Source organism: Impatiens glandulifera, chromosome 7 (assembly GCF_907164915.1).
Source record: "Impatiens glandulifera chromosome 7, dImpGla2.1, whole genome shotgun sequence".
NCBI lineage: Eukaryota > Viridiplantae > Streptophyta > Magnoliopsida > Ericales > Balsaminaceae > Impatiens > Impatiens glandulifera.
This window is the reverse complement of record NC_061868.1, coordinates 34,226,891-34,254,681: the sequence shown is the minus strand read 5'-3', so window position 1 is coordinate 34,254,681 and position 27,791 is coordinate 34,226,891. Positions and strand designations below refer to the sequence as shown.

At 33.0% G+C, this 27,791-nt stretch overlaps 1 protein-coding gene across 1 annotated transcript; it reads right to left on the bottom strand.

The window, feature by feature from the left end:
- Positions 1–9,581: 9,581 nt before the first annotated feature.
- On the bottom strand, positions 9,582–15,677 carry LOC124945165 (protein indeterminate-domain 5, chloroplastic-like). Its single transcript, XM_047485553.1, has 3 exons — positions 15,079–15,677; positions 14,119–14,518; positions 9,582–10,595 (listed from the first exon to the last, which is right to left on the bottom strand). The coding sequence occupies exons 1-3, from the start codon at positions 15,245–15,247 to the stop codon at positions 9,734–9,736; spliced, it is 1,431 nt and encodes a 476-aa protein (XP_047341509.1). The 5' UTR covers positions 15,248–15,677; the 3' UTR covers positions 9,582–9,733.
- Positions 15,678–27,791: the final 12,114 nt, after the last annotated feature.

Sequence of the window (27,791 nt, the reverse complement as noted above, 5' to 3'; positions counted from 1 at the left end):
TTAGTTAGTTAAAGATATAATACTACATATATACATGACAAGCTTAAGACGACAAGACAAGGTACCAAAAGTCCTCATTCATTCTCATTAGAAAATTAGGCAACATGTGTTATTTTAAATTTAAATACTAACCACTTCATCATAAGCTTTAGTTGTAAGCAAATGCATATATAATTGATGTTTAATCAGGGTATGTCATTGTCAAATTTAGGCCACCTTTATTTATTATATATGATAGAGAGATGAATTTAAAAAACAATCAAAGAATATTCGATAGTACTCTTAATGATATTTGTGTCAGCATGAATAATTTTGAATTTAAATCTTGAGGGGTCCGTGAAGATGAAGCTGTGATCTGTGACTATAATATTATTCACTTTATTTTTTAAAATTGGTGCTCTAACTATATTATTATTATTATTATATTATTTTTAAATCTTGTTTTATTTTCTCGAATCTATATATATATATATAATGATGTTTAATTTTTAAAGTGTTCGGATTGCCGGGTCGAGAGCTGTGGTTAATTTGGATATATGTGAGAGTAAATGAATACTTGAGTCGGATTTTGAGTTGACCCGCCCATAAAATTTTTACTGTAATATTTTTTTCACGGTTTTTTATATTATTACTCGTGCAAATGCACGGAATACATGCTAGTATATTAGAATAACTCTCCATATATATTATTGGTCATTAAACGTTAATATTAGCACATCTCAAATATCTATCCTATTTACATCTTCAAACACAAATAGTTAATCACATCCTCGTTTGTGATTTAACCAAGACTCTTGATCAAAGATTTTTCTGTCCTGAAGCATGTGATTCACCCACTTGTCCCCGATATTTTTCGAAAGTTTGTATATTTTAAAACCTTAACAAACTCATATTCATCAAGCCTCTTCTTTGAGATAACGGAGCAATGGAGCGGAGGTTCAAAGACGATGCATCTATTAGAAGAGTTCGTCAAATTTGTTTAGAGTAAGAATCAAACTTGAATAAGAGGGAACCAAGAATTATAAAATCTATAATAACATCAATTATAAAGGTAAAAATTTAAGGAGCAAACTCCAACCACTAGCCCGGCACAACCTCTAACAAGTCCTCCCATTCACGTTCATCTAGCCTTTTTTCGGAGCAACCAGTTTTGCATTTTTTTTCTATCATTATATGGAGCTTTATGTTATGTTTATTTAAATTAATTCATAACATGAATGATTTTCTTTGACGGTCAAACAACTTGAATGATTTTTTACGGTAAATCTAAGTTTGGTGTTTTTATTAAAAAAATTATTAATACAAAATAATATTAATGAAAACCATTTAAGCTCAACAAAAAAAACATTACAAAATATTTTTATAAAACTATTAGAAAATAACTCAACACAAAAATTTAAACGAGCACAGAGGTCTTCGAGAAGATCAATAAGTTCCCCGACTGCCTCAACCGGTTCACCCAATGAAAACGCATTATTCGACAATGATCACGGAACGTTCTATGATTATTTCAAGCCAAATGGTTTACCAGAAGATAAGCGGGCATTAGTAAAAGAACACCATATACCGATCGGTAAACTGATCTATAGTAACCTCCATATTAATCGTTATAGGCCTATAACGATTGATCATATAACAATCGCTCTCAATCGGTAAAAGCCTTCTCGTTGTTGCCTTAATTGGAAACGGTGATTGATAGATGACCGGTCGCTAAAGGCCTATAGCGATTGGTTTAATAACCAATAGCTACTACCCAAGTGAAGGCTATGACGATTGGTTTAGAGACAATCAGTGTTTCTCATTAATACTGTGGTGATCGATAATTTTACCATTCGCTATAGACCTTTTTATATATAAAAAAACCATTCATCATCTGCTTACTTCAACACAAAACCACTGACAAACAAAAGTTAAATTTCATTCAAATAAATGATATAATCAATCCAATTTTCTCTGTACAAAGCAATAACTAACCACTTAGCGAATTTGCAGTCTTTTAAATTCACTCTTTTTACTCTTCCTCCAAATGTTTATGTTTCTAAGCATCCAAAGCCGCCAGCCACAAAATGTATTGTAGAAATTCGAGGAACCTCCTCCATTGAATACACGGCTGCTTCCATGTACATTAAAAAGCAAAGCTACTTGTCCAGATGAATAAAAGATTAGTAAATGATTTCAAACTCTAAGTTCAAACCATATTATAAGATAAAGTAATGAAAACAAAATTTATTTAACAATGTTCAACCAACCTATATACGAGATGTTATTTTCAATTATACTAAATTATGAAATATTATTATAATCTCATTATATAACATTCAAGATAGGAATGTCTTTGTTTCCTGCTATTATTAAGGATTTGTCTCCACTCTTAATACATTGTTACTCACTCTTTATTTTGCAAAATCGAACATCAAACAATCTAAAAGAACCAAATGATCAAAAAATCACAAAACAATCCAATTCAATCAAACCAAGTGATCAAATGATCTAAGCAAGTCAATCATCCCTGTACCAACAAATGACAAGTTCAGGATTGATGTCCAAAAGAGGGAAAGATTAAAACCAAACAATTACAAACACCAATATAAGTAAGATTAAAATTTCCTCTTTGATCACCAATAGAAGATAAGACCAAACTTTACCTTTTGAGGTCAAAAGCAGGACCATTCCGTAATCATGGGAATAGTTGGCTATTAGGCGCAGCAAATGGTCATTCCGAAAAAGGTAATGAAGGAGCTTGATACACTGATGATGAACTTTATCTGGGGCAGTAGCGGAAGAGGAGGAAAAAAAGTCAAATGGACCGCTCTCTACAAACCGAAGGACGAGGGAGGCATCGGCTTGAAGACTGTATCGAGTGGAACAAGGCTCTCACCTTCAAGCATCTGTGGGCTTTGGAGCGCAATCAGGAGTCACTATAGATCAAATGGGTGCATACGAGGTTTATGAAATACGAAACTAGCATCTGGACCTACAAAATTCATGAAGGTATGAGCTGGTCTCTAAAAGTAATTTTTAAACTAAGAAGCGATATTGCAAATCTTTATGACATCTGACTAGGGAACGAGAAAATCACTCTATTCTGGAACGACCCCTGGTTCGAAAACCAGCCTATAATCCACAAGGAGGAGTTTCAAAATACCCGCATCAGAAAGGACTACACAGAAGCGAAAATCAGAGACATTAAAGACAGGAATTGGGACTCACTCCTGAGAAGAAATCCAGAAGGATAGAGGATACTTGATCATATAAGTAACATACAATTACACGACAGACCGGATATTCATGAATGGAAAGCTGAGGATAATGGGAAGCTGGTATCGAAGAAAATATGGGAGGTAACCCGGGAAAAAGTACAGAAAGTAGAATGGGCTCTTCTTGTATGATCAACAAAGATTATCCCTAGACACTAGTTCATTATATGGTTCGCCTTCTGGGAAAGACTCAACACTCGTGATCGTATCAACAAGTATATGAGCATCCCTGACACGAGCTGTCTTCTATGTAGAGGAAATGAAGAAACAATAGATCACCTATTCGGGAGCTGCTGTATTGCTTTAGAGAGCTTTGGGACAGATTCTATAAAATCCTAGAGTTGATCAGTTTCCCGAGCGAATGAAATGAAATCAAAGATGCAGCACTACTCAAAGCCAATGAAAATAGATTTGCAACAAGCGTGTTCAAGTGCGGCTTAAGAACAGTGGTGTATAACATTTGGCAAGAACAGAATACAAGGGTATATGGCAGAACCCGCAAGAGCGTTGAAGAGTTATAGAAAGATATTGTATCAGATTGTAGAGCCCACGCGGGAACGTGGACAAGAATTCCAAGCACGGAGCAGAACTGAAATATCTATATTAACTGGAATTTACCGTTTTTTAAACTCACTAGAATTGAAAGCATTGTAATCAGATAATTCATTTACGTTTTTAGCTTTTTAGCTTTTATTCAGAATGTTACGACTTCAAAATCATTCTAGTCCTGTCTAGACTGATTTCTTAAACTCTTGGTTTTTTTCTCATTTTTAGGAATTTTTAATGAAATGATTCCTAATTCGTCCCCTCCCCCAAAAAAAGCAGGACCATTGTAGCATGCAGGCCATGTATTGATAGTGTAGTTTGACCATAATCCTTTTGTAAACACAACAAGAATAACCCTACATCACAAACCCCAACAATCATGCCATATGAAATGGTAGATCATTGTACGAATTGTAAACTCCGGTGGAATGTTCTCCCTATAGAAGTTCCATCCTCAAATCTGAAATTTTCAAGTTACAAAGTAAATCCAATGTTTCAACCCTATATTTTATCTAAAACAATTAAGAACATTCGAGTTGTTTCATTGGAAGCTTAAGTAAATAAGTATGTACCCTCGGGCAAATAGATATAATAAACACATTAAATTTTGGATGGTATAAGAAACAATGGTGTAGGAAACGAACCATTGGCGAATTCCTCGAGCTCTGAAGGGCTGAAGGATGAGATGTTGATCGGCTTATGGACAGAGAGTTGGTCATCTTCACAGTCATCTTCTAGGGCTTTACATTATAAACCCTAGTTTACCTTGAATCATCTTCTGAAGAGCATCAATTTCCAAAGTATCTAAAGAGACGAAAATAGGATTCCTTGTCATAACTTTCGAAATTAAAGTTTAACTTGGTCTCATTCCCTCTACTATAACTCTAGTAGCAATATCCTAATTGTAAGAACACATACAAGTAAAAAGAAACTCATCAATAAATCAGATGAATATATATATACCTTTTCTATGACTATGCCGACACTCAAGGCGTTTGAATCAGTCCACAGATCAACATCAACACGACGAGATGTCATTCTTCGACAAGCATCAGAAACTGTAATTCCTTCTAGAATAGTTAAGGCCTTTGATAACCTTAGTTTCTTAACTGCTCTAGCACCAACCACAAACCTGAAAAAGAATCACCTCGGACCACAATAAAGATAAGAACATGGAAAAATTAATCTTATTGAGCAAGAAGAACTCACGGATGATCAGGGGATGAGGGTTTTGATTGATGACTGCCATTCAACGTCATATTCTCTGGTTGGACAGAAGATCTTCCTACAGTGGATGGATTGCTCTTACCATTACGTCTTGAAACTGGATGAAGAAGTTGTACTCATATTTCCTCTTTGGTTGAGGTGGAAAATGATATGTTTTACCGTATCAAAACCCTAAAATTAATATAAAGAGGTTGAAGAGAGGGCAGTCAAGATATTATGAAGGTGCCGCGCCCGCTTCTCTCTCTTCTTCTAGTTCTGGTCGAGAGAAGAAATGGAAATTGGAGAGAAAGAGAGAAGAAAGAAAAAGTGTAGAGGGATTGGAGCGGCAACAGGGGGAAGGAGTTTCGGAAAGGAAAAGGGAAAGGAGAGAGATGTGTTAGTTAAACTGATAGGTAATAGAGATTGATATATCTACCAATCGCTATTATATTAAGGTAATAACGATTGGTCACTTATCCAATCGCTATTAAGGAAGTAAAACCGATTGGTTGCTATACCAATCGGTATTAATGCTTCCAAAATGCAGCAAAATCTGACGCCTTTTTTTCGCGGTCTTTTATTGGGGGTATACCGATTGGTTTTGTAACCAATCGGCGATATATGTAGTATAATAGCGATTGGTGTAAAGACCAATCTCTATTATTGCTCGCTATTATCCCTATTTTTAATAGTGGGTATAGGGGCCCAACGACTTAGACTAACAATGTTCATCGTCTTTATTCACACTTTCCAATAACTAACGATAAATTTCGGCATAACCCACTAAATAACTTCCATATTCTGTATTAAGGTCCATAGCGCAACCACTCTATCCAAAGAATGAGATCTTCAATGGAAACTTAAAGTTCTACAACTTTTCTCATATGAGATCGTAAGAAGCATTCTCCATAATTAAAGAGTAGAAATGACTAACCTTAAAATTATCAATATATTTCCATCACAAAAATATCACACGAAGAATGATTCACCTATTTTCCTCTAACCAGGTTCAACACTCTATCATGTGAATATAACTCTTTGTCATTTAGTCTTCTCATATACCTAATTCTCATTGCAAAACCATTAGAACTCACATCAAACATATCTTTGACTGTAGAATCTCTACAAATAGCGATCAAGGGAAGAGTCGGGAATTATGAGGAAAGACTTCTAACACTTCACCATATGTCATCCTAAAAACTGATTGAAGAGTCATCGCTAACTTAAAATCTGCATTGTACACGAAAGACTCCCACATTATCGAGATGTCACTCTTTCTTTGACGAAAAGTTTGACATTTATAATGTAATGGGTTAGTCGTACCTTTCAAGAATATGAATGACTCGCTATGAACACGCGGTTTCTAGGTCATAATAAGAAGATTATGTAGGAGAGATGGCCGAGTGGTTCAAGGCGTAGCATTGGAACTACTATGTAGACTTTTGCGAGGGTTCAAATCACTCTCTTTCCATACCTGAACCTAATTCACCAATGTTACCGACCGCAATGTATCAAATACCAATCGATATCATTATTCCAAAAGTCAGACTTTTATTTTTTTTTATCTATTTATAATTTCTTTAGTACAAGATATTGAGACGGAATATGAATGAAGGATTGAAGCATCTAACCAGGCTCTAAAGATGAATACCGAAAGAGTTTACTAGATTGAATGCACACATCCCACAACCTGATTAATAGGTCTAGTGAACAAACTAGACCACTCTTGTTCATACTTATATCTGATCATAGTAGCCCACAAAGAGGTAGGTTTTGAAAATTACATACTACACCATTTTGATAAAAATAAAGACTTTGTTAAACGAAGTCAAATCACATATACCCTAGCCCCCGTGATCTTTAAACTTCTTCACTTTATTATAACTGACCAACTGTCAAAAGGATGACTTAGAGGATCTCTAAAGAAACTTACAAATAATTTTTTTTCCATCTTCACATCCACACTTTTAGGTATAAGAAATAGAGACATCATGTAAATGGGCATAGATGCTAGAGCACTTTTGATGAGAAACAAATGTCCACCTTTAGAAATCATCTTGTTCTTCCAGATCGGTAACTTTTTTTCTATTTTGGCGATGATTGGATCCCAAAAAGCTTTGGAGCAGGATTTAGTACTTAAAGGCAAACCCAAGATGAGTGGATGAAAATAATCTCACACTAAAGCCCAAGATGCTATCAAGTTCCATCTTCCTTCTATTGGATACGGAATTTGAGAAAAAGATATCAGACTTCCCGAGGTTAACTCACAATCCAGCACAGGCTCCAAATAACCAGATAATATCACAAAGATGCTTGAAATTTCTGTGAGTGGCTTAATCATGCATAAGCTATCGTTCGTGAAAATAAAAATAAAAAAATGACAAATGGAGACCTCCTCACTCCTCTAATGAGGCAGCATGCTCGGTAAAAACCAACATTTAAAAAAACTTATATAACAATGATGAACAAAAATGGGCACAAAGGATCATCTTAATTGATTCCCCTCGAGATTTTGAAAAATAATTTAGGGCTTTCATTCACAATTATAGAGAACTTGGTTGTCGACATGCATAATTTAATATAATCAATTCACTTCTCCTCATACCCATTCTACCAATTACATCAAATAAAAATTCACAATTCACATTATCATAGGCCTTTCCAATATCTAGCTTCATGAAAGCACACAGATCTCCTTTGACTCAATGCATTCATTTGCAATAAGAGACGCATCAAAAATTTGGTGACCTTGAAAAAAGTCATCTAATTTGTCGAAGTCACTAACTCAAAACTCTACGTAGTGTATTTTTCAAACATTTAATCACAATCTTGTAGAAAGATGTAACAAGACTAATATGTCTAAATTTTTTCACATCAACAGTCACGGAGGCCTTTGAGAATCAAGTTGGTTAATAAAGAGTTTCAACTCTTATCAAATGATGAGAATTTATAAAAATGTTCGATCGCTTCATGATATCATTTTTTAGGAAAGGCTATGCTTTTTGAAAATAACTAAATTAAATACATCACTACTCGGGGACTTATCGCTCCCACAAGCCATTATCGTTGTCTCCACTTCTTTTTCCATGAAACGTGCTTCCAATACGTATTTTTGTTCCACAATAATAATAGAAAATTTTGCGCCATTCAACTTCGGTCTGACCCTATTTGGTTCCTTAAATAAATATTTATAGAATTGCACAATATTATTTGAAATTGTAGGCTCACAATCATGAACAACACTATGCACTGAAATTGAGTTAAATGCATTGTTCCTAGCATGCGCCTTCGAGACCCATGAAAGAATTTTGTATTTTTATTCATAGTTCTCAGTCAAGTAGCCTTGCTACGTTGTTTAGCCCCGATCTCTTCTACTTTGCATAGCTCAAGAAGATTACTGACTAGCAAAATACGAGAGAGAACATCTTTCTTCAAAAGGTCACAAACCTCTTCCACCTCATCAATAACATTTATCTTATTACATAAATTTCGATATTTGCACAAAATATTGCACGTTCACCCACATAAAAACTTTTTAATACTTTGCATAAGTTCTTCAAATTCATAAAATCTTTTGATGATGCCAAACCCGAAGGAACTTAAGACCCCAGCCATTCTTACACATGCGACACAAAATAGTCTTTGATCAACCACTTATTCTCGAACCTAAAAGGGTGGCACATCTTATGCACTATCCTACGCTCTAGTAGAATAGGCCAATGGTCCAAACAACTCCACAGAAATACCTTTTAAAAAATTTTAGCCACCCCAAAATAACGACTCACTAACTAAAAGCATGTCAATGCAAGGTGGGACAATCCATAATTTCCATGGCCTCTTATATATAAAAAAAAAAATGAATTTTTTAATCCAACTTTTGTGTTCACGATAGATTAATGAAAAGTTCATTTTTTAATATACATAAGAAAGGAGTTCGAACTTTGACTTCCATGAGTTCCATCTATGATAAAATGGATCCAAATCATTCCATATCATTTGTCTCATTATGAACTTTAAGAGATTTTCATAATTGAGACATGTATTACTGAAAAAGTTTTGAATGGAAACGAAATTTTTGAATGGAAACGAAATTTGCTCACAATGTGCTGGTGTCATTCTAGTTCTGTTTAATTCAGAAAACAAAAATGGAAATTATCATAACTAGTTGTTTCCTCTTCATTCATGAATGGTCCATCACTTGAAACAAGGGCTTAATGAACATCATCTTGATCATATCTCATCCCCTCATGTTTGCTTTCATTTTTGTTAAGTTTCTTTTTTGTTGATACTTCAGCTTTTTGTATACCTGTTTCCAAAATATTATAACTTTTGTATTAATTCCTTTATTTATACAAGATTTTCCAAGAAAAGCGGTATGTAGTTGAGAAACACCAAGTATGCGGCCTTTCATTTTTATATTTCATGTATCAGCCTTTTTTATTATGTTCTCGTGAACTCATCAAGAATTTAAATTTTGTGATTATACGATACAAGATATGGACTAAAACAATATTGATATATAACAACACGTCATTAAGCAAATGAATAACATGCATTGGTCAAGAAAACAAGTTCAACCAAAAACAAAATAGTAATAAAGAGTGGAAAACAAAGTATGGGTGTAACAAAAACAGAGTTTGGTTAGTAAACTTTCAGCATATGTAAGGTAAATTTTTTACTAGTAATATTCATGTCTGTTTACTGCCAAATGATCTTCTCAATCTTCACAACAATTCTTGAGCATCAAACACACGACTTGCATGTGAATTTGTTGTTCCTTTGGCCCCAAAGTTTCCCATCTCAAGTCCAACACCACCCCTGTTTCTGCCACCTCCACCACCAACTCCCAAGAAGTCCAATGTCATCTTATTCTCATCAACGTTTCTATTCCCAATACTAATATTACCACTTACAAGAGAACTCATTAATCCCTCCAGCTGGTTTTCTGTAGGTTCCAAACCCTTCAAAACAGAGGATCCATTCCCACTTGTGGCAGATCCAATCTGGGCAGCTTTCTGAAGCAAAGCAGTGGCCGACATTTGAGGTTGCATCATCGAGTTTCCAAACATAGGAGAAAGTCCTGAAGCTCCTATGCCCATTTCAGCCATGCTGTTGTTGGAAAACATCGAATCTGCCCCGAGGTTATTGTTGTTGAATAATTGTTCGTGGATCGAGAAGCCACCTAGAGATGAAGACATGTTGGTTGGATTAAAACCAAGGTTTAGAAGATTTGTTGGCACATTGTTGCTGGCCTGAAGGTGCTGAGGTGGGAGCTGCATGAGGCTGTGGAAGGCTGCATCTTGATTCATTTGGGACAATGAAGACAATGAAAACAATGAAGGGTTTGATGAGGGGAGGAGATGATCATATTTAGATCCACCCAGAGTTAATGGGTGGTTCTGATCATGAATCATGGGCAATGCTTGGTTGTTGATAACTTGGTGAGAAAGATTGAAGCTTGTGTTAAGTGGGTTGGTGCTATTCCCAAAGAGATGACTTCCGATGGTGCTTAGGCTGGAAGGGAGCCTGGTGCTCTCTTGAGTTAGAGCGTCGCAGAATGCTCTGTGGGTAATGAAGCTGTCGCGCCTGCAATTGGTGATTGTTAAGCACATTAGTAAACATATAAAGAGCAATGGAAACATTAAGTTGTATGATCTATGCAAAATATTGCACCATACATAGAAACAAATCAAATATGTCTTCACTTAAAAAAAAAAGTGCCGCTTGTATTCAAACTAAAAATGATAAGTTGAAGTATATATAATTGGTTAACAAATACACAAAAACATAAAGACAAGATGATAAACCGGATCGCTTAAAGCATAAAACTTGTCAAAAGCATATTACACTCATTAGATCATATCATATCTGCTTACGAGTACCTAAAGATTTATTGCTTTAGTCTTGTTGTCAAGATTACTTGCAGTTAGTTATTATTATAGTAGTTAATATTTTTATACAATCTCCATTTATTTGTAAAGTTTGGATTTGACAATCTATGTTTCATATTTTTAAAAAAATGATGGTTTTCATTGAATCGCAATTAACAAGAACATCACATTAAAAGTAGAAAAATATATAAAATTCTAAGTATGTTATAAGTCATTACATTAAGTATTATGAGTAATGGAAGGTAAATTATAGCAATACCAACAATAATAGAAACTGCAAAAAAAATGGAAAGTTCTTATGATATCCAAATCAAGAATCTAAAAAACACATATTTTAGACTAGTACTACACGGTGCACCACATTGGATATGCCACCAACAATAGATGAGAGCTCCAACATTCGTGAACAGGATCCCAACTATTCCTACTTTAATGTGGAGGAACCATATGACATTCACAGGACTAGGGAAGGCTAGAAGGATTTAAATATGAAACACCATTTGTATGGAGATTCTACACGCGGTTCATGGGCAGGAGGCCGAGAACCATCGCGAGGAAAGTTCTAAGGATGTATTTTTCATGTGAAGCAATGATACAATCTTGCATTAGTAGTGGGATAACTTAATGTACCTTAAAGGAAACTTCTAACCATAAGAAACTTGATTTCAACTTTTTTTTTTCAGAACCAGTAACAACTAATGATGACCAGACAACAAGAGAAAATTATCTATATTTATTAGGAGCACAAATAAATAGGAACAAAATCCATTACATCAACTAAATCCATTACATCAAGATTTGAGAAATAGACTAACTAAATTTATAATGTCACTTTCTTTCTCTTCCAAATAGTACATAAAATATTATATCAATAAGAGTGGTTTAAGTCTATCGAAAAAAATAATACAAAAATACGAGTGTTTAAAGTGACATCAAACACACTCAAACCATAACAAAATTAATTTTGTGATATAACAATTAAAATATAAGGCAAATTGCTCACCAACAAACAAACATACAAAATCTAGCATTAACAAATTCGAAAATTCTCAAAAAGATCTATGAATTCACCGACCACCTACACCGATTTTTTCTAAGAGACACTCATATTGTCATAATAATAGTGTTGTGAAGTAAACAAATCAGTCGACCGACACTGAATGTTCTACGATTACTTTCGAGCTAAATGGTCCACTAGAAGATAACTAGTATAGGGACACATTCACTCATAGTTTCTATCTAAATTTTCCAATATCCGACGATTGATTTATTCCAAAGTAAGCTCCAAATCACAGTCAATTCTTTGTAATGCAAATATCAGTGAGGTGTTGTTTCCACTTTTTTTACAATACATTTTGCAACGACTAACCATAGTATATCACTTTAATAGTCAATATCTCTCAATGCATCGCACACCATCCAAAATTTAAGAATTTTGAAAGAAATTTAGAATCTCACAACTTCTCACATAGAAAGTCACACAAAGCAATCTCCAGAAATAAAGTATAGCAATGATCAATCAACCTTAAAGGCAAAAAAATAATCATCATCTTACGCCTCATTAAAAACAACACTCTTTCATGTAATGTTAACTCTCTATCATTAATTTTCTCCTATATTTGATTTTACTCACGAAATTAGAATGTTAATGTCCTTGACTGGAGAATTTCTATAAATCACGCCCAAAAAGAGGAAGGCAAGAGTTCTGACACTGCATCAAATATCGTCTCAAAAGTTGACCGATGAGTCGTTCACCGAGAAACAACACTACGTACGAAAAGACTTCCAAGTAAATATTTCTCCCTACACCAGTAGGCCGGATGCTAACTTTATTGAACCATTTAGACCAATTTTGTTCATATTTACATTTGATCATACTAGCCACTTCAAGAAGAGAATTGCTACACTCTTTTGACAATAAAGCTTTGTTAAATAAAACTAAATCTCTCATTCTCAAGCACTATCCTTCAAATCTTTCACTTTCACTCAAGTTAAAATGAAAAATGACCAAAGAAGAACTAAAAAGAACTCAACAAAATTTGTACACAATTCTTTCCATCTTCAAGACCTCACTTTAAGAAATAAAAAAAAGGAGTCTAAATTCTAAAACTATGAAAAAAACTCTAAAGATTCGCTAAGCTTTTCCTCTTTTAATTTACTACCCTTCATAGTTGATACCATTATAAAATTTCCAAATCCTTATGGAATTTTAATCCGTGATTTTCGATTCACATCCCAACTCATTACATCCCAATTACTAATTACATTATACATGGTCGAGACCTACTATGCTAAGGATCGCCAGCATGTGTGTGACCTGGGTAGAACCCGAGGGAGATCCATATCCATAATTCAACATGTGATATTTTGCAATTTAGGGATTATATTAGACATAAGCCTAGTCCAACCTTTTTTTCTAAACTTATGTATTTAAATTTTTTTAATTTTATAATAAACTAATAATTTATTAACTTTAAGATAAATATTATATATTTTGTCTTGAATTCGATTTTCTCATATTACAAACAATACTCACAAATAATGGGGTTGAAGACCTCTATTGTCCTCCGGCCAGCCATTTTGGTTTTGCATGGAGGCCTACTTATTCTGGATTTTCTCTCTCCTTTATTTTTTTCAACCATCTTCTTTCACAAATGAATTACTATTATCATAGGCAGGAATTTCATTTGTTATTATCCTTATATAACTTAATATATATATATATATATTTATATATATATATTTATATATATATTGTCTATAGAAATCCCTTGTAACTCATTTGTGTCACAGGCTTGTACATGGTTTTCTTACCCCAAAAAATTGACTGCCTTAGAGAGAGAGAGAGAGAGGTCCCTATAAGTTGAAGAAATTCACGAGGATAAAAAACAAAAGGCAGGACAAGGGCTGAGTATATGCAGACAATTCATAAGAAAACAAACTGTAAACATATGAAACAGTTTCTGCTCATGATCACATGACAAACTTATAATATAGCCAGTCACTACATCCATTTTAATATCTTCTGCACTACTCCACGTGAATTGCTGATCAATTTTCTAGCTAATTAAATATATCAACCCCAAACAGGAGGACACCCTCTTGAATCAAATAACATCCCCCATCTCCTCTTTTTTGGTATCAAATTATTTTAAAAAATCATAAAAATTATTACTTGAACACAAAATTTAATAATTGATATTAAAGAATGAACTAACCTCGAGAAGAGCGTACCACAATCGCATCTGTACTCCCTCGTGCCACAAGTTTTCTTGTGGGCTTTCCAATCTGACTGCACTGCATACTTTTTCGAGCATTTGTCGCACTTGTACTTTTTCTCTCCATGCTTCCTGAAATAGTGTTTCTTGATTCCGGTCAAGTCACCTAGGGCTCGAGAAGGGTCGTGGTGAACGCAAGTTGGCTCGGGGCAAAGATACACTTTTCTCCTCACCTCTTTGTTAGGGTTTTTCTGCTTTAGCTTCCATGGGAGGTTGTGCCCTCTTCTATGGAGCTGTAGGTTTTGCTCCCTTTGGAACCCTTTGTTGCACACCTCACATATGAATCTGTTTGTAGCCACCAATGTCTTAGGCGATAGTGCGATTATTTCTGCGTCTGGATCTGTTTTCATATGTTTGATCAAATCAGAAAAAGATCTCAATTAGCAAAATAGCTAGAGAGAGAAGATACAAAGAAGAATACAAACAATGGAGATAAGTCATGCTATGTAGAACAAGCATCAAAACAAAAGAGAAGAAATGTCAATTCATAGAGAAATAAAAACACAAACATAAAAACAAAGTCATGTTGTTTGTTTGATGATTTATAACCCCCTCCATTAAAAAAAAGCTAAAGTGTTCTTCTTCTTCTTCTCGCTCTTATTTTGTTTTCTTCCATCATTCACTCTTTTATAGATTAAACTATCAGATGAAAGAAAGATAGGGTCAATCTCTCCTTCTCTCTCTCTCCTTTTTTTCTGGGTTTACAAAACATAAAGTGTTGGGTCACAGCAATCTAAGACTGGACTTTCACAACAACTTTATGGATGACTTTCTTCATTTCATGTAATCTCCAACATGAAATGAAGGATAGCAGCTGCAGAAAGTGGAAAGAATGAATACAATAAATCTATGATTGATAAAGAGACTAATATATATTAATTAAACTGAGAGGGGACTTGCTTGGTGCTCCGGGTAGGTTTCTTCTTTTCTTTTGTGGCGGCGCACCAGTTGGGGTTGTTGAAGAACTTGGAACGGAAGAAAATTGTTTTTGCTGTTGTTGTTGTCTCATGAAATTCTGATCTTCATTCTTCATTCCAAAGAAAAGCGTTGAAGGAAATGCATCACTCATGATTGTTTTCCTTTCTAAGTTTCTTTAGATATAGGTAATTAAGATCGATCTAGCCTTTAGATCTTGTCCTTCTTCAGCTGCTGCTGATGCAGCTTCTTTCTTCCTCTTTTTTATTGTTTGAAATAAGTGTGTGCTTCCACTATCTTGTCCTGCTTTGAAGAATTCGAGGAAAAGGAGAAACAACCAAGATGAAGAAATATCCAGGGAGCTGAACAGCTACAGGCCGGAGATGAAGATGGAAGCAAACAAGTAGTATTCAGGAAGCCCTAGTTTTGTTCCTTTTATTTTCTCACTCAACAATATTCCTTCTCTCTCTCCTCTATCCCTCTGTACTTTCCTTGCTTCCTTTACATACAACTATTATTAACAATCTTATGCTATATAGTACTATTCATGAAATGTGTGTATTATCTAGTTTTTAATGCTGTCAATATTCTTTCTCTCTCTCTCCCTCTACAATTTTTTTTATTATTATTTCTGCCACTCATTTATTATTTGGGCCAATTAAATTATCGAGTTTTACCTTTAGCAAAAATAAAACTAATTAAGGTTCTTAATGAGAACATAAGAAGCTATTTGACTAGGTGCACCCAAAGTAAGGACAACAGATAATTGACTACGCATCCACAAAACCTCTTGAGGATTCAATATTATTTAGGTGATTGAAGTTGAAATAAATGGGAAGCGGTATCAACTTGCAGTGAGAGCTCTAACACAATTACCACCTGGGATGGGCATGTTTAATGGACTAATTATGGTTAGGAATCCTGGTTAATTCGATGCTATGCTACCACTACATGCCCGACCTGTATCCCACTCATAAAGTGACACCTATACACAAAAGTGAAGCATCACTTCTCTTATTTCTTGATTTTTTTCTCTATCCACATGTGGCGCTTTCTTAATGGATAAATGCACTACCTATATACTGGTAGGGTCGAACTAACCAGGGATTCTAGAACCCTTTCTAGATGATGAGGACCTAGGGATTGACTCAAATATATATAGAGAAGAGCAATGTCAAGGTGAACACCTAATATGGAGGGGGAGCCTCCAAACACTCACAACCCTTATATTTAGATTCCTATTTTATAACTAGGTGGAACCGGAAGATTTAGCTAAGAAATCCATGACAAATGAGTCATTTGATCAGTGGGTAGGAAAAAATTGTCGAAGAGAACTTTGTTGTTGTTTCTTTGCGATAATAATGCTGAGGAAATTAATTATTTCGGAAGTTGCATACGTGTGGAAAAGAGGAAAACCAAGATTGCAAAATCAAAGTACCATACCACAAAGAGGTTCAAAAACTTTATAGCATTCCTCAAAGAGGTTCACAAACTTGGGAATGTACAATGAGAATAAGAGAATTAGACACGGAACGGAGTCTGTGGTGACGCTCCCTCCAACATATCAACTTCATGTTGACTTCATCTAATTTGAGAATATTGACTTAGATAGATAGAGTCCCTACTTTGGAGTTGTACATATTTGTAACTTAATTTGTAGTTTAATTAACTCATAAAAATTATCATTATTATAATATACTGTTTATTTAACTAGATGTTTGAACGATACCATCTGTATAGGCAATCGCAACAAATTAACTTTATTTCTCTATTTTTTGCTGGTTTCATATATAATATAATGATATGAATAGTCCAAAACATATACATATGAAATATTCCATAAATAACACGATATTAGTATGCTATTACTATTGATCGGTATAATGAAAATGTTTATCCTTAGAGAAAACCACTCATACTTTTCTATGTTCATTCTTGTTTGTCATTATCTTTTAAATTTGAATATTTTGTCATACTCCTTTCCATTATTTGGCTAATTGTGTGCGATATAACATCCCTTAAACTATCTCCAAGACAATAAGTTATGAATATTGTATAAATTATCAAAAGTAATAAGTTCATTTTTTATTAAAAAATGTTAGTTAGAAGTAGAGATCAGATGTGAATTAAAGAGGGGTTATTATTTTTATTTAAAAATAAACCTAATTTAAAATTAATAATAATACTTTTAGGATGCTCAATGTTCATCACATAGTTATTTAATATATTTTAATATTATATTCTTATGTCAATAAATAATAAACCATCTTCTTAATTTCATATATTGATTTGAAGTCATTATAATTTATTTATTTTAACAAAAATCAGTTGGATTCAGGATAGTTACTAGTATAAAAATAGGTATAATAATGATATAAAAATAACTCACTTATTATATTAAATACAGTATATATATCTAAATAATCCATAGTCATATAATTCATGAGAATTAACATTATAATGAAGCGAAAAAGATAAGTATATGATTTGTTCTCATATTTAATCATAGATTATTCCTAAATTGATATTATAAGAGATAATCTAAATGATTATTAATGGGTTAGAAATGAACTTGCATGCTTGATTCACGCTTAATCTTTCATGCTAATTAATATTTTTGAGTATAGGATGAGTCTAGTAAAGATTATATATAGTAAATACTTTTATAAGTGAAGTGTTCAATTAAATCATATACTGATATACATAGGAAATTAAATCATATACATAGCTAGGAGTTACAAATTATTTTGCTACATAATAAATCTATAAAAATTGTAGGATTTTGACTATGGGCATTTTAATCATATATTACATCCAAGTGGAAAGCCATGAGCTCTTAGCAACCTGTCATGCATAAATGAAATAGAAAAAAAACAAAAAAGTGACAAATGTCAATTTAAAGTTTCACCATGTATAAAAGAAAAATAAGAAAGTATTGCAAAAATGTTAATTTTTACTCTATGATTCTAATTCATTTCATAAAAGATAAGTTAAGGCTATTTTTTTTTTAAGTTAGCACAACCCCTAACTGTAATGAATCACTTTAATTTATGGTGCTCTTAGTAGAAATGGTAACTCTTTTTAGTTTGTTAGATACCATATTTATCATTTGATTTACCTCATATCATGTGGATTAGACATGTCATATCTTTCATTGTCTACATAGTAAATACTTGAAAAATTGAAAACGTGATGTGGACTAATAATCATGCATCAAAAACAGGTTTGATATTGCCGGCAGCTTATTTACTCATCAGATTCTAGTTTTTCAACAAGTATCATTACAGGCTTACAGCCTTTAGAGACACTTTATTGCTTATAACAGTTTTGTAGTTTAAAAATAAGCGACAACAACCCTAATACCAAGCCATCGATGAGTGTCGCCAAAAGTTCCAACAATTACAGTTTGACTCTTTTATTGTTGATGGGTGTTCTTGAAATATTTTGAGCGTTTGAAAACAGAAAAATTAGGGGTCACTTCAGTCATATTAATTTCAAACATTAAATTAAGCATTTTCAGTTAAATAGACACTATAAGAATGTTTTAATTAGTTCAGTTGGATAAATTTCTTGCAGATGACAGTTTTGTGGTTAAAAAAGGACAACAACCATAATACCCAAAGATTGATAAGTGTCGCCAAAAGCTCCAGCAATTACAGTGCCTCTTTTATTGTCGATGGTGTTCTTGAAATGTTTTAATTGAGATGGTTTTTGAGAAGTTCGAAAACAGAAAAATGGGGGTCGATCTCTTCCGTCATATTAATGTTAAACATTAAAGAAATGTCAGTTAAATAGACACCATATGAATGTTTTAATTAGTTCAATTGGTTAAAATATGGTGCTTATAATTCAAAGATTACATATACAAAAGCTATATAAATCATTTTCAATCTGAGTTCTGTTGTTGTTCTTTATTTTGAAGACGGTTTTAATTTTATTTTCTGTAAATACACATACAAATGTTATATTTAAAATTAAAAATGGTTTTTGCAGGTCTTGTATCTGCAAACCTTTGAATTATAAGCACGATATTTGAACAAATTGAATATATAATAATGTTTAATAAGACGTTAATATATCCTTGCACCACAACGTGCGACCGTTGTGTAATTGCAAACGAATCACTTCATTTGAACAATATTTCTAAAATTAAAAATGACATATTTAAGTTTCGAACTGGTTACCTTCTTAATAGTTTTATTTTACTTTCTTTACAAAAACATGTTTTATAGAGATTTTCATATGTCATATATAATAATGATTAATGAGAGATTGGGTTCTTGAACCATAATGCGCGACCCCACTATTTGAGTGTAAACGAGTCGTTAATTTGTGAATTAGCCCATCTACAAAACTAAATGAGTACTTGTTAATTTGTAAGTTAACCTATTCATAAATTCGGAGGAGCAGTTAAAATACAGATGCAAGCTCGAATATTGGGATTTGTTTGGGCTCCCAACTATGTAATAAAAAAAATCAGCTTATTCAGAAGTCGATTTGTATTAATTAGGGGTATGATTGTCTTATTGGAAAAAGTCTCTTGAGATATTCTTGTTATGTAAAAAAAACTGGAGGAAGAGTTTTATAAAAACATATCTGAGAGACTCTTATCTTCACTTATTTCATGTTTTACATTTAATTATTATGAAGTTTTTTTTGGATGAAAATTCCGTAATTTTTACTCCTAGATTTGAGAAGATTTTTCACGTTAAATTCTTAGTGTTCTTGTGTCGTTTATATTTTCATTTATATTTGTTGTTTCTCGATTTCAAAGATCCAATCAAGTGATGATTAATTTATTATCATAAGTGTGATTATTCCTCTTTATTTGGAATAGATTATAAAATTGAAAGATATACAATTTAACTCTTGAAACAAAATGCATAAGCCTTAGTTTCTAGCACTCTAATAGGCATATATAATGTGCTTAAGATACTAATTATTTAATTCTCTCATTTTTGTTTGCATGTCTTAGATGGTTATATCAATTTGTTGTAGATATAATTATAATAATAATAATCATAAACTGTATGCATCTTATCAAGTGAAATTAAGGATATTACTTTATTCATGAAATTATTTGGATAAATATTATTTCTTTCACAATCTTTTCCTCACTCTTTACTTTTCTAAATAATGATAATTAGTATTAGATGTGAATAATGGATGACATTAAACATTGTTTTGATTTGTACATTTTTATTATGAACACTGTAGTTAAATATATTTGGGCAATAGTAGTATTATGATGAGTGACCTTGATGAGTGACCCTGGAGAAGTTCTCGTGTCATCCTTTTTTTCAACCCACCAAATTAGTTCAAGTGACAAAAATTTTACATAAAAAATCAAACGACTTCATATTTAATTCTCGACCAAAACACTCTAATTATATAGAGATAGTGATTTTAAGGGTGATGTAGTCACTCTAGAAATAAACTCCAATTAAAAAACAGAAAAGTAAAAAAATATATATTTTTTTGGAAAAGTTGGTTGAGGTTTACAGTCATTTTGTATGTTTGCTTTCCTAATTATAGTTTATGGAAATTATTTTCGCTGATGGTATTGAAGTTATTAATTTTTGTTTGATTTTATTTAAAGCATTTTGTTGTTTTTTTTTTCATATAAATCATTTATACATTTGTTTGTGTATCAAATAGGTTACTGCCAACATTAGGCTACTTGTCCATAAAAAAAACATAAATAAAAACTTATAGATTTTATAAGTTTGCTTTCTTGTATAATCAAATTTATTTGTACTTTGTTACCTTCTTTAGATTCTTGTTTAATTGATTATTTCTTACTTATTTAACAAATATATTAGAATTTGAATTATTCTGTATATATATGCTATCTAAAAATGTGTTTAAATCTACTTAATATTTCAAAATGATAAAGTGGTCGAATATAATATTTTGAATAGTATAGTGAATTGTGTAAGAACTCAATTTATTATCCTCTAATTATAATTTAAAAGACGTTGGTAAATCCTGATGTCGAATTTATTAAAAAAATCGATTCAATTCTATTTTTATATATATATATATATTATTTAAGTTTCAAAAAAATAATAATTATTTGAGGAAGAGACAGTCAAGCACGGGAATGAGAATAGGTGAAAGCTGGATAAGGAGAGATAGAGAGAGATAGAGCTGAAATTCCAAAATTGACCTTTGTTTCAGACCTAAATCACAAAGAAAGACTAACAGAATCCTAGGTGATAACATGTGATTGATTTGTATTTCTCATCAATTATCTGGATTTATGAAAAAAAAAGGAATGAGTAGGGAAATATGTGGTCATAAAGTAGTAATATATGGGCCCAAGATTTCTATTAATTGGTTGATCTTTTGTATTGATTATTGATTTTTTTTTCTTCTTTAAATATCTTTATTATTTATTAAAAACAAAGAATCTTTGAATTATTAATACAAATATCACATAATTTGTACATAAACACTTTATGCACCAAGAATACCAACCGAAGCCTAGAAAAATGTGTGGTAGGGTCCAAATAAAGAATAATCAAAGCTCTAATACCCAATTCCATGTAGGATACAATTATTTTTATTTTTTAATGTAGATATTTTATTTATCATTAAACTAATTAATATTTTACAAAAAAAAAATAGTTAAGACAGAAAGTTAATTTCCCCGAGAACTTACATTGTGGCAGCCTAGAACAGATATCATGGGCATATTGTACAAATACTTGGAATAAAATAAAAAATAAAAAAGAGTTTAAACGATAAGGGCTCGTTTGATCAAGTGGTGTTTTTTTCTCCTGATTTTTATCCCAAAACTAACCATCATTTTAATCATTTAATCACTCTTTTTATCTATTTAAATACCAAAAATATTATTTATTTTAATAATATAAAATAAATTTAATTATTTTTAAAAATTAAAGGATATTTTTGACTTTGAACTTCCCAAAACTAGATTTTTATAAATTTAATCAAACATGGGTTTTTAAGACAAAACTCAATAAAACAAACCTAAATAACCAAAGATCAAACCAGCCCTAAGAAGATATTTTAGTAAGATTTTGAGTCTAAAATAGTTATAGTTTTAGGAGAGGGGGAGTCATTGGATAACATGCATTGTTTTTTTTGGAATATATATCTTTAGATTTTTAAAATTATTTAATATTATATAACTAATTTAATAAAAGTATGCAATAATTTAAAGCATATATATAATTAAGTGGCTTGCATAATTATGTATAGAATCATATACATATAATATATAGTAAAAATATTGATTTATACACCAACCACATCAAAATTGTAGAGGTCGTAGGAATTTAAAAAAAATAATAACTCATATCAAATATAATTGAAAATATAAGCCATACAATAATATTTATAATATGTGTAGTGTAATTTTGTTAAGATAATAAATAAATAAGCTTGATCCACATAAATATACTAATATTAAAAGCGATTCTATGCAGAGGCTCGGTTGGGTTGAAGCCTATATATTTTTTTTAGGTACAAATGTGACATTACCTCTAATTTATTAAATTCTTTAATTTAATACATTAGTTTTTATCTAGTGTTTTTAAATGTGACAAAACGACCAAGACCGATGGTTTTTAGCCCCGACAGATAAAACGAACTCAATACCAAAGACACATGTCCTAAGGCCTGTTTGGTTCGATTTTCAAATTCCAAAATTATTTTTGTAATTTTGGACCTAAAACCATTTTCTAAATATCCCAAAAAATTAGAAAATGATTTCAAAATATTTTTGGGATATTTTCACAAATTTTTTTTGATAAAGGCTTGTTTATGATTTATTTTTAAACCCTAATGCCTTTTAAACTGATGTTCTTCAGGTATTTTCCTCCATAGTCATCATCAACAACATGTATCATTTAAATAATTGCTGTTACAATTCTTTAAATACGGAAAAACATATGCGTATCTAGGAACAGAAGAATAATCGGTTTGAAAAGCCAAATCTATAAGTAGAGAGCGTTTTTAAAATGGGTACGGAGGATTGAAACATGAAATCTCTTTCTCGAGTATCACCAAACTACGAACTTAAAAAAACTCTAGCTAAAATACGTTTGTACACGTATGCTTTTTTATTGATTTTCAAAAATCAATTGACGACTTTGTTTTAAGTAAATAATCTTTTAAATTATTTATTTTTAAATAATTTAAACATAGATTTTCAAATAATCAAATTTTAATTTGATTAAAACAAATCTAAAAATTATTTTAACTTGAACCCAAATTAATTATTTTTATAATTAATTTCAAAAACTTTTATGGATTAAGTAAAATCTTTTAAAATAATATTTTATTTTAAAAAGTTTCATGACACGTAAACCAAGTTTGAAATTCTCGAACATCGAGCTTTCTCTGAAACCAAATGGTTTTCCAGGGTTACAACTTTCTGGCGACTATATTGGAGATTAACTGTTTAACTCGAAAACATAAACTTGACTTTTGAAAAATGTTTATATCACGTTTTCAACTTAATAGGCATATCTCGAAAGATATAAGACCTAAGGGATGCATATGTTTTATCCTATTAAATGTCTATACATGAGAAAGGTACATCACCCTCACATTACTTGTAAAGAAGTACAAGACTGGATTCGATATTTCTACACTTTTTTTTGCAAAGATTGTCAATGAGAAATGACAAGTTGTTACAAAACGAGTGATGTTGCGAGAGGAAAAACTAGAATGCAAGGGATCGACCCCATCCTTTGGCGATGATCCGTCCGATAGGACGTATGCATTGTGGAGGTGGGAGAAATTCACAATTGAGTTTATATTCCCTAGTTATGGAGACGGTTTTACCCCCTCCACTATCGGTGAATGATACTCTTTTATGACATCCCTCAACACAAAAAACTTGGATACTCTCACCAAGCCGGTTATTTGTCGATCCCAAACAACCAATACATCGTCGCTATAACCCTTATGCGTTTATTATATATGTATTGTGTGTATGCATATATAGCCTAATTGAACATCTCAAACATGTTCCTTCTTCAAAACAAAAATATTTTTGTAAATATTTTAATTTCGAATCACAGATGATATTCATGCTAAAAGATATCGCACTGGTCCCGTGGATTGATAGTTTCCACGAATACGAGTGGAACCATGTGATCTATGGACTAACCCCCATCATGAGGTTCATCAACTTCAAGATAAATCACACATTCATGATGCAAATACAAACAAGGTGGAGCTCTGTGGGATGCGTATACTTCATGGGAGAAAGATTAATGTGCCCAACCATTGAAAAATTCTGAGCCATCCTAATGATGGACAACAAGAATGTTCTACATCTGAAACCATTTGTAGAATCAATATCCTTGATGAAGCTCTTTCAAGAGGAGTATGTATATACCAAGACAACATCCGAGACAATCCTCAAGAAGAATGTCATTGATTTCCAAAAATGGACAAAGGTGGAAATAAAAAATGGCAATGTCCTTCTAACTATGGGCTCTTCCTTAATGATAATAACGGTCATGTTGGCCCACTTCTTCATGGCTCCAGCGGATGACAAGTCATCCTCCAAAATCCTAGAGGTAGTATACCACATGCGTAGGGGAAACAAAGACCCCTATCATTTTGGCTGAAACGCTGATGGGTTTGAATAATTCATGCCTAACATCTAGCGAGAGAAAAAGAGGCTCACCTTTATTTCTCTATATTTATCTGCTTGACAAACTTCGACGTCTGCCGCAAGTATGTCCCAAAGACATCATGTCTCATTCTCTTCAATACCGAATGATGAGGAATGCTTTGCCTAAACTTCTTGTAGAGAAAGACGACGAAGTCAAGGAGTTACTCCCCATTGTATCCCATCAAGAATATATCATACATGATGGACGATGAACTCATGATCATGCTTATGGGCTTGGAATGAGTTACCTCCTACTACACTCACAATCTCTTCAAATAGTTCGGTAAATGCCCCCTTATATGGGAAATGCCATCGATATAGAAAGACCAATCAACCACAAGGCCTATGTGGTATATCTCGAGAAATGACGCAACGCCTCTTATATGAACATCCTGAAGGAGTCAAAGAACTACCTGACTATCATTCCCAAAGAATACGAGCAAACAAAGAAAAATTAAGAGGAGGAATCTTTGAGTGTAGGAACAGACTACATTAGGACTTAAAGCCTATAACTACTACTAACACTTTTTTCCCTTTAGACTCTCTTTGTAAATCTTAACAAGAGAGATATGTTTGTAACAAACTTAACGAGTATGTTTTGTATGACAACACTATGTTTGGTTTTGAATCACAAAGGAGGTGTTCATTCCCTAGGATTCATCTTACATGCATATGCATTACATTGTACCTTATTACAACTTTAAATCATTACCTCTTTCTCTTCGTAATAGTTCACAACTACAACAACAAACACGACCCCCAAAAAGAGAGATCCAAAAACCGGACGTTTTATACGCCAATATATGGCCGAAGAACTCCCACTACCTAAAAGAGTCTCTACAACCGAATTTAGAGTAATGAAGGCGACTTCGCAACATATGACAAAACAATTCGCGCTGATCACAAACTCTTTAGAGAATCAACAAATCCCGTCCACATCCCAAAAATGCCTTCTTCTTCTCGTTTTCATACCCAACCTATCCCGGTTATGTTCACTCCCATTAATTCTCATCCTACTAGTCCTCAAACTCAAAAGGAATTCTCTCTCTATAAAGATTCTGAAGAAGATTTTGACCAAACCACACGAGACACATGAGGAAGTAATCAATCCCTTGGGACCACATGAAAGACCAATTCTAGTGGCTGATCAGCCACCGCTAGCGGAATATGAATGCCAAATGGCTCAAGTTCAAGACATGCAGGAAGAGATACAAGTTCAGATAAATAAAATGGCTAAGGAAAAAAGCACTAAAGAACACTATGCTGCAAAGATACCATGAAAACTGTCGAACGAGTAGTCATTCCATTATGCGTTAAGCTACCAGCCATATCCAAGTACATCGGAAAAAGTGTTTCGTCAGTCTTTTTCAAAATGTACACTTCTCAATGACCACATTGCGGCTTGGAGAACCAACAGTTCTCCATTTATTCCCCTAATATCTCGATGACGTTTCTCTACGCTCGTATCACCAACAAAAGATATTGTATCTACAGACTACTGAGGAATTGGCTGTAGTGTTCATAGAATACTTCTCTATGCACCCCAACCTAGAACGATCAAAAAAGAGGTCGAAGAATATCAAACAAGGAAAAAATGAGAAATTCTTCGTGTTCATTCAAAGATAGAAATTCTTCGAGTGAACAACGTTAACGACCGATATTCTATTGAATTTTCTGTCAAGGCTTCCAAAATATGATGAAATTGCTGAAAACTATAAATAATCTCGATCACGCCATCGAGAAAGAAGGGAAAGAAGGGAAAGAAGGGAAAGAAGGAAAAATAGTCAATACTCCTCACTTCCGAATCATTTTCCTATAAAGGTGAAGACAAAAGTATATTAGGAAACAACTACTTGGCAGGAACGTCCTCCTCAAAAGACAAACCCAAACAAGCCTCCACAAGCTAAGGTAGGTACGACAACCCCTACAAAAGTCACACCTCCAAAGGCACCTAGACCTCCTATAGACTTTGATGACCTAGGGATGCCTTTGAGTCAAGTAATGAAGATTATACAAGAAAGGAATCTCATCAAACCCCTTACCCCAAGAATGGATAGACCATTCTTGGGAAAGCATGAGAATTTTTGGTGCGACTACCATCAAGTAAAGGGCCGCACTACCGACCTATGTAACGCTTTTAAACATCTATTCTAGGACTTGATCGATAAAAACGTGATCACCAAGCTAGAGATAGACAAGAATCCGCTATCAGATACCAAGTCAAAATGCTCATAACTGAAGAAACATCCTTTGACGCCAACATGTTAATGGACCTGATCCATGAAGCTTAACTAGAAATAAACATGATTGATCACTAACCCAAAAGATGTTCAAAACTCATTCTGGTAAAACTTTTGAATGGTGGAAATAAAAAAAGACTGCCCACACCCATTCCTTGATAGACATTGTGGCGACACATGATGGAATGAATTTTCAACCTTGTTTGTTGAAGACTGCAACGATCAATGTGTTATCCTCTTCCCAACCACCAGTATGGAAAAGAAAGGAAGATGAGCATATAGCTCTTAACCTAAGAGACAATATCTAGAGTCAACTTAAAAGAACGAATGCTAACATTTCCATCTGGGAAATCCTGATGTACTCCATCAAGCACATGAAAGCAGTCCTCAATGAGTTAAGAAAGGCTAATGTCCCTACCAACACTACCTAGAGGAATTAGTATAAATCATTTCCACTAGTTCTCAACATAACATGATCGGCTTTGAAGACAAGGATCTTCCGTCAGCCGAATCAGATCATGATAAAGCCCTCTACATTTATGTGCAAATGGAGGGAAAGACTATTTCGATGGTCAAAATAGAAAATAGATCCGCTCTCAACATATGTTCTTGGAGTACTCTTGAAAAGATAAGCGTATTTAGATACATGATCCTACCATCTGACCAGTGTGTATGAGGTTTCGACAACTCTTGCCGTTAGATCATGAGTTGCCTTAAATGCATCATCCGAGTGGCCGATATACCCTTTAAACTTGACTTTTGTGTCATCTAACATGTAACATTCTGTTAAGCTTGAAACT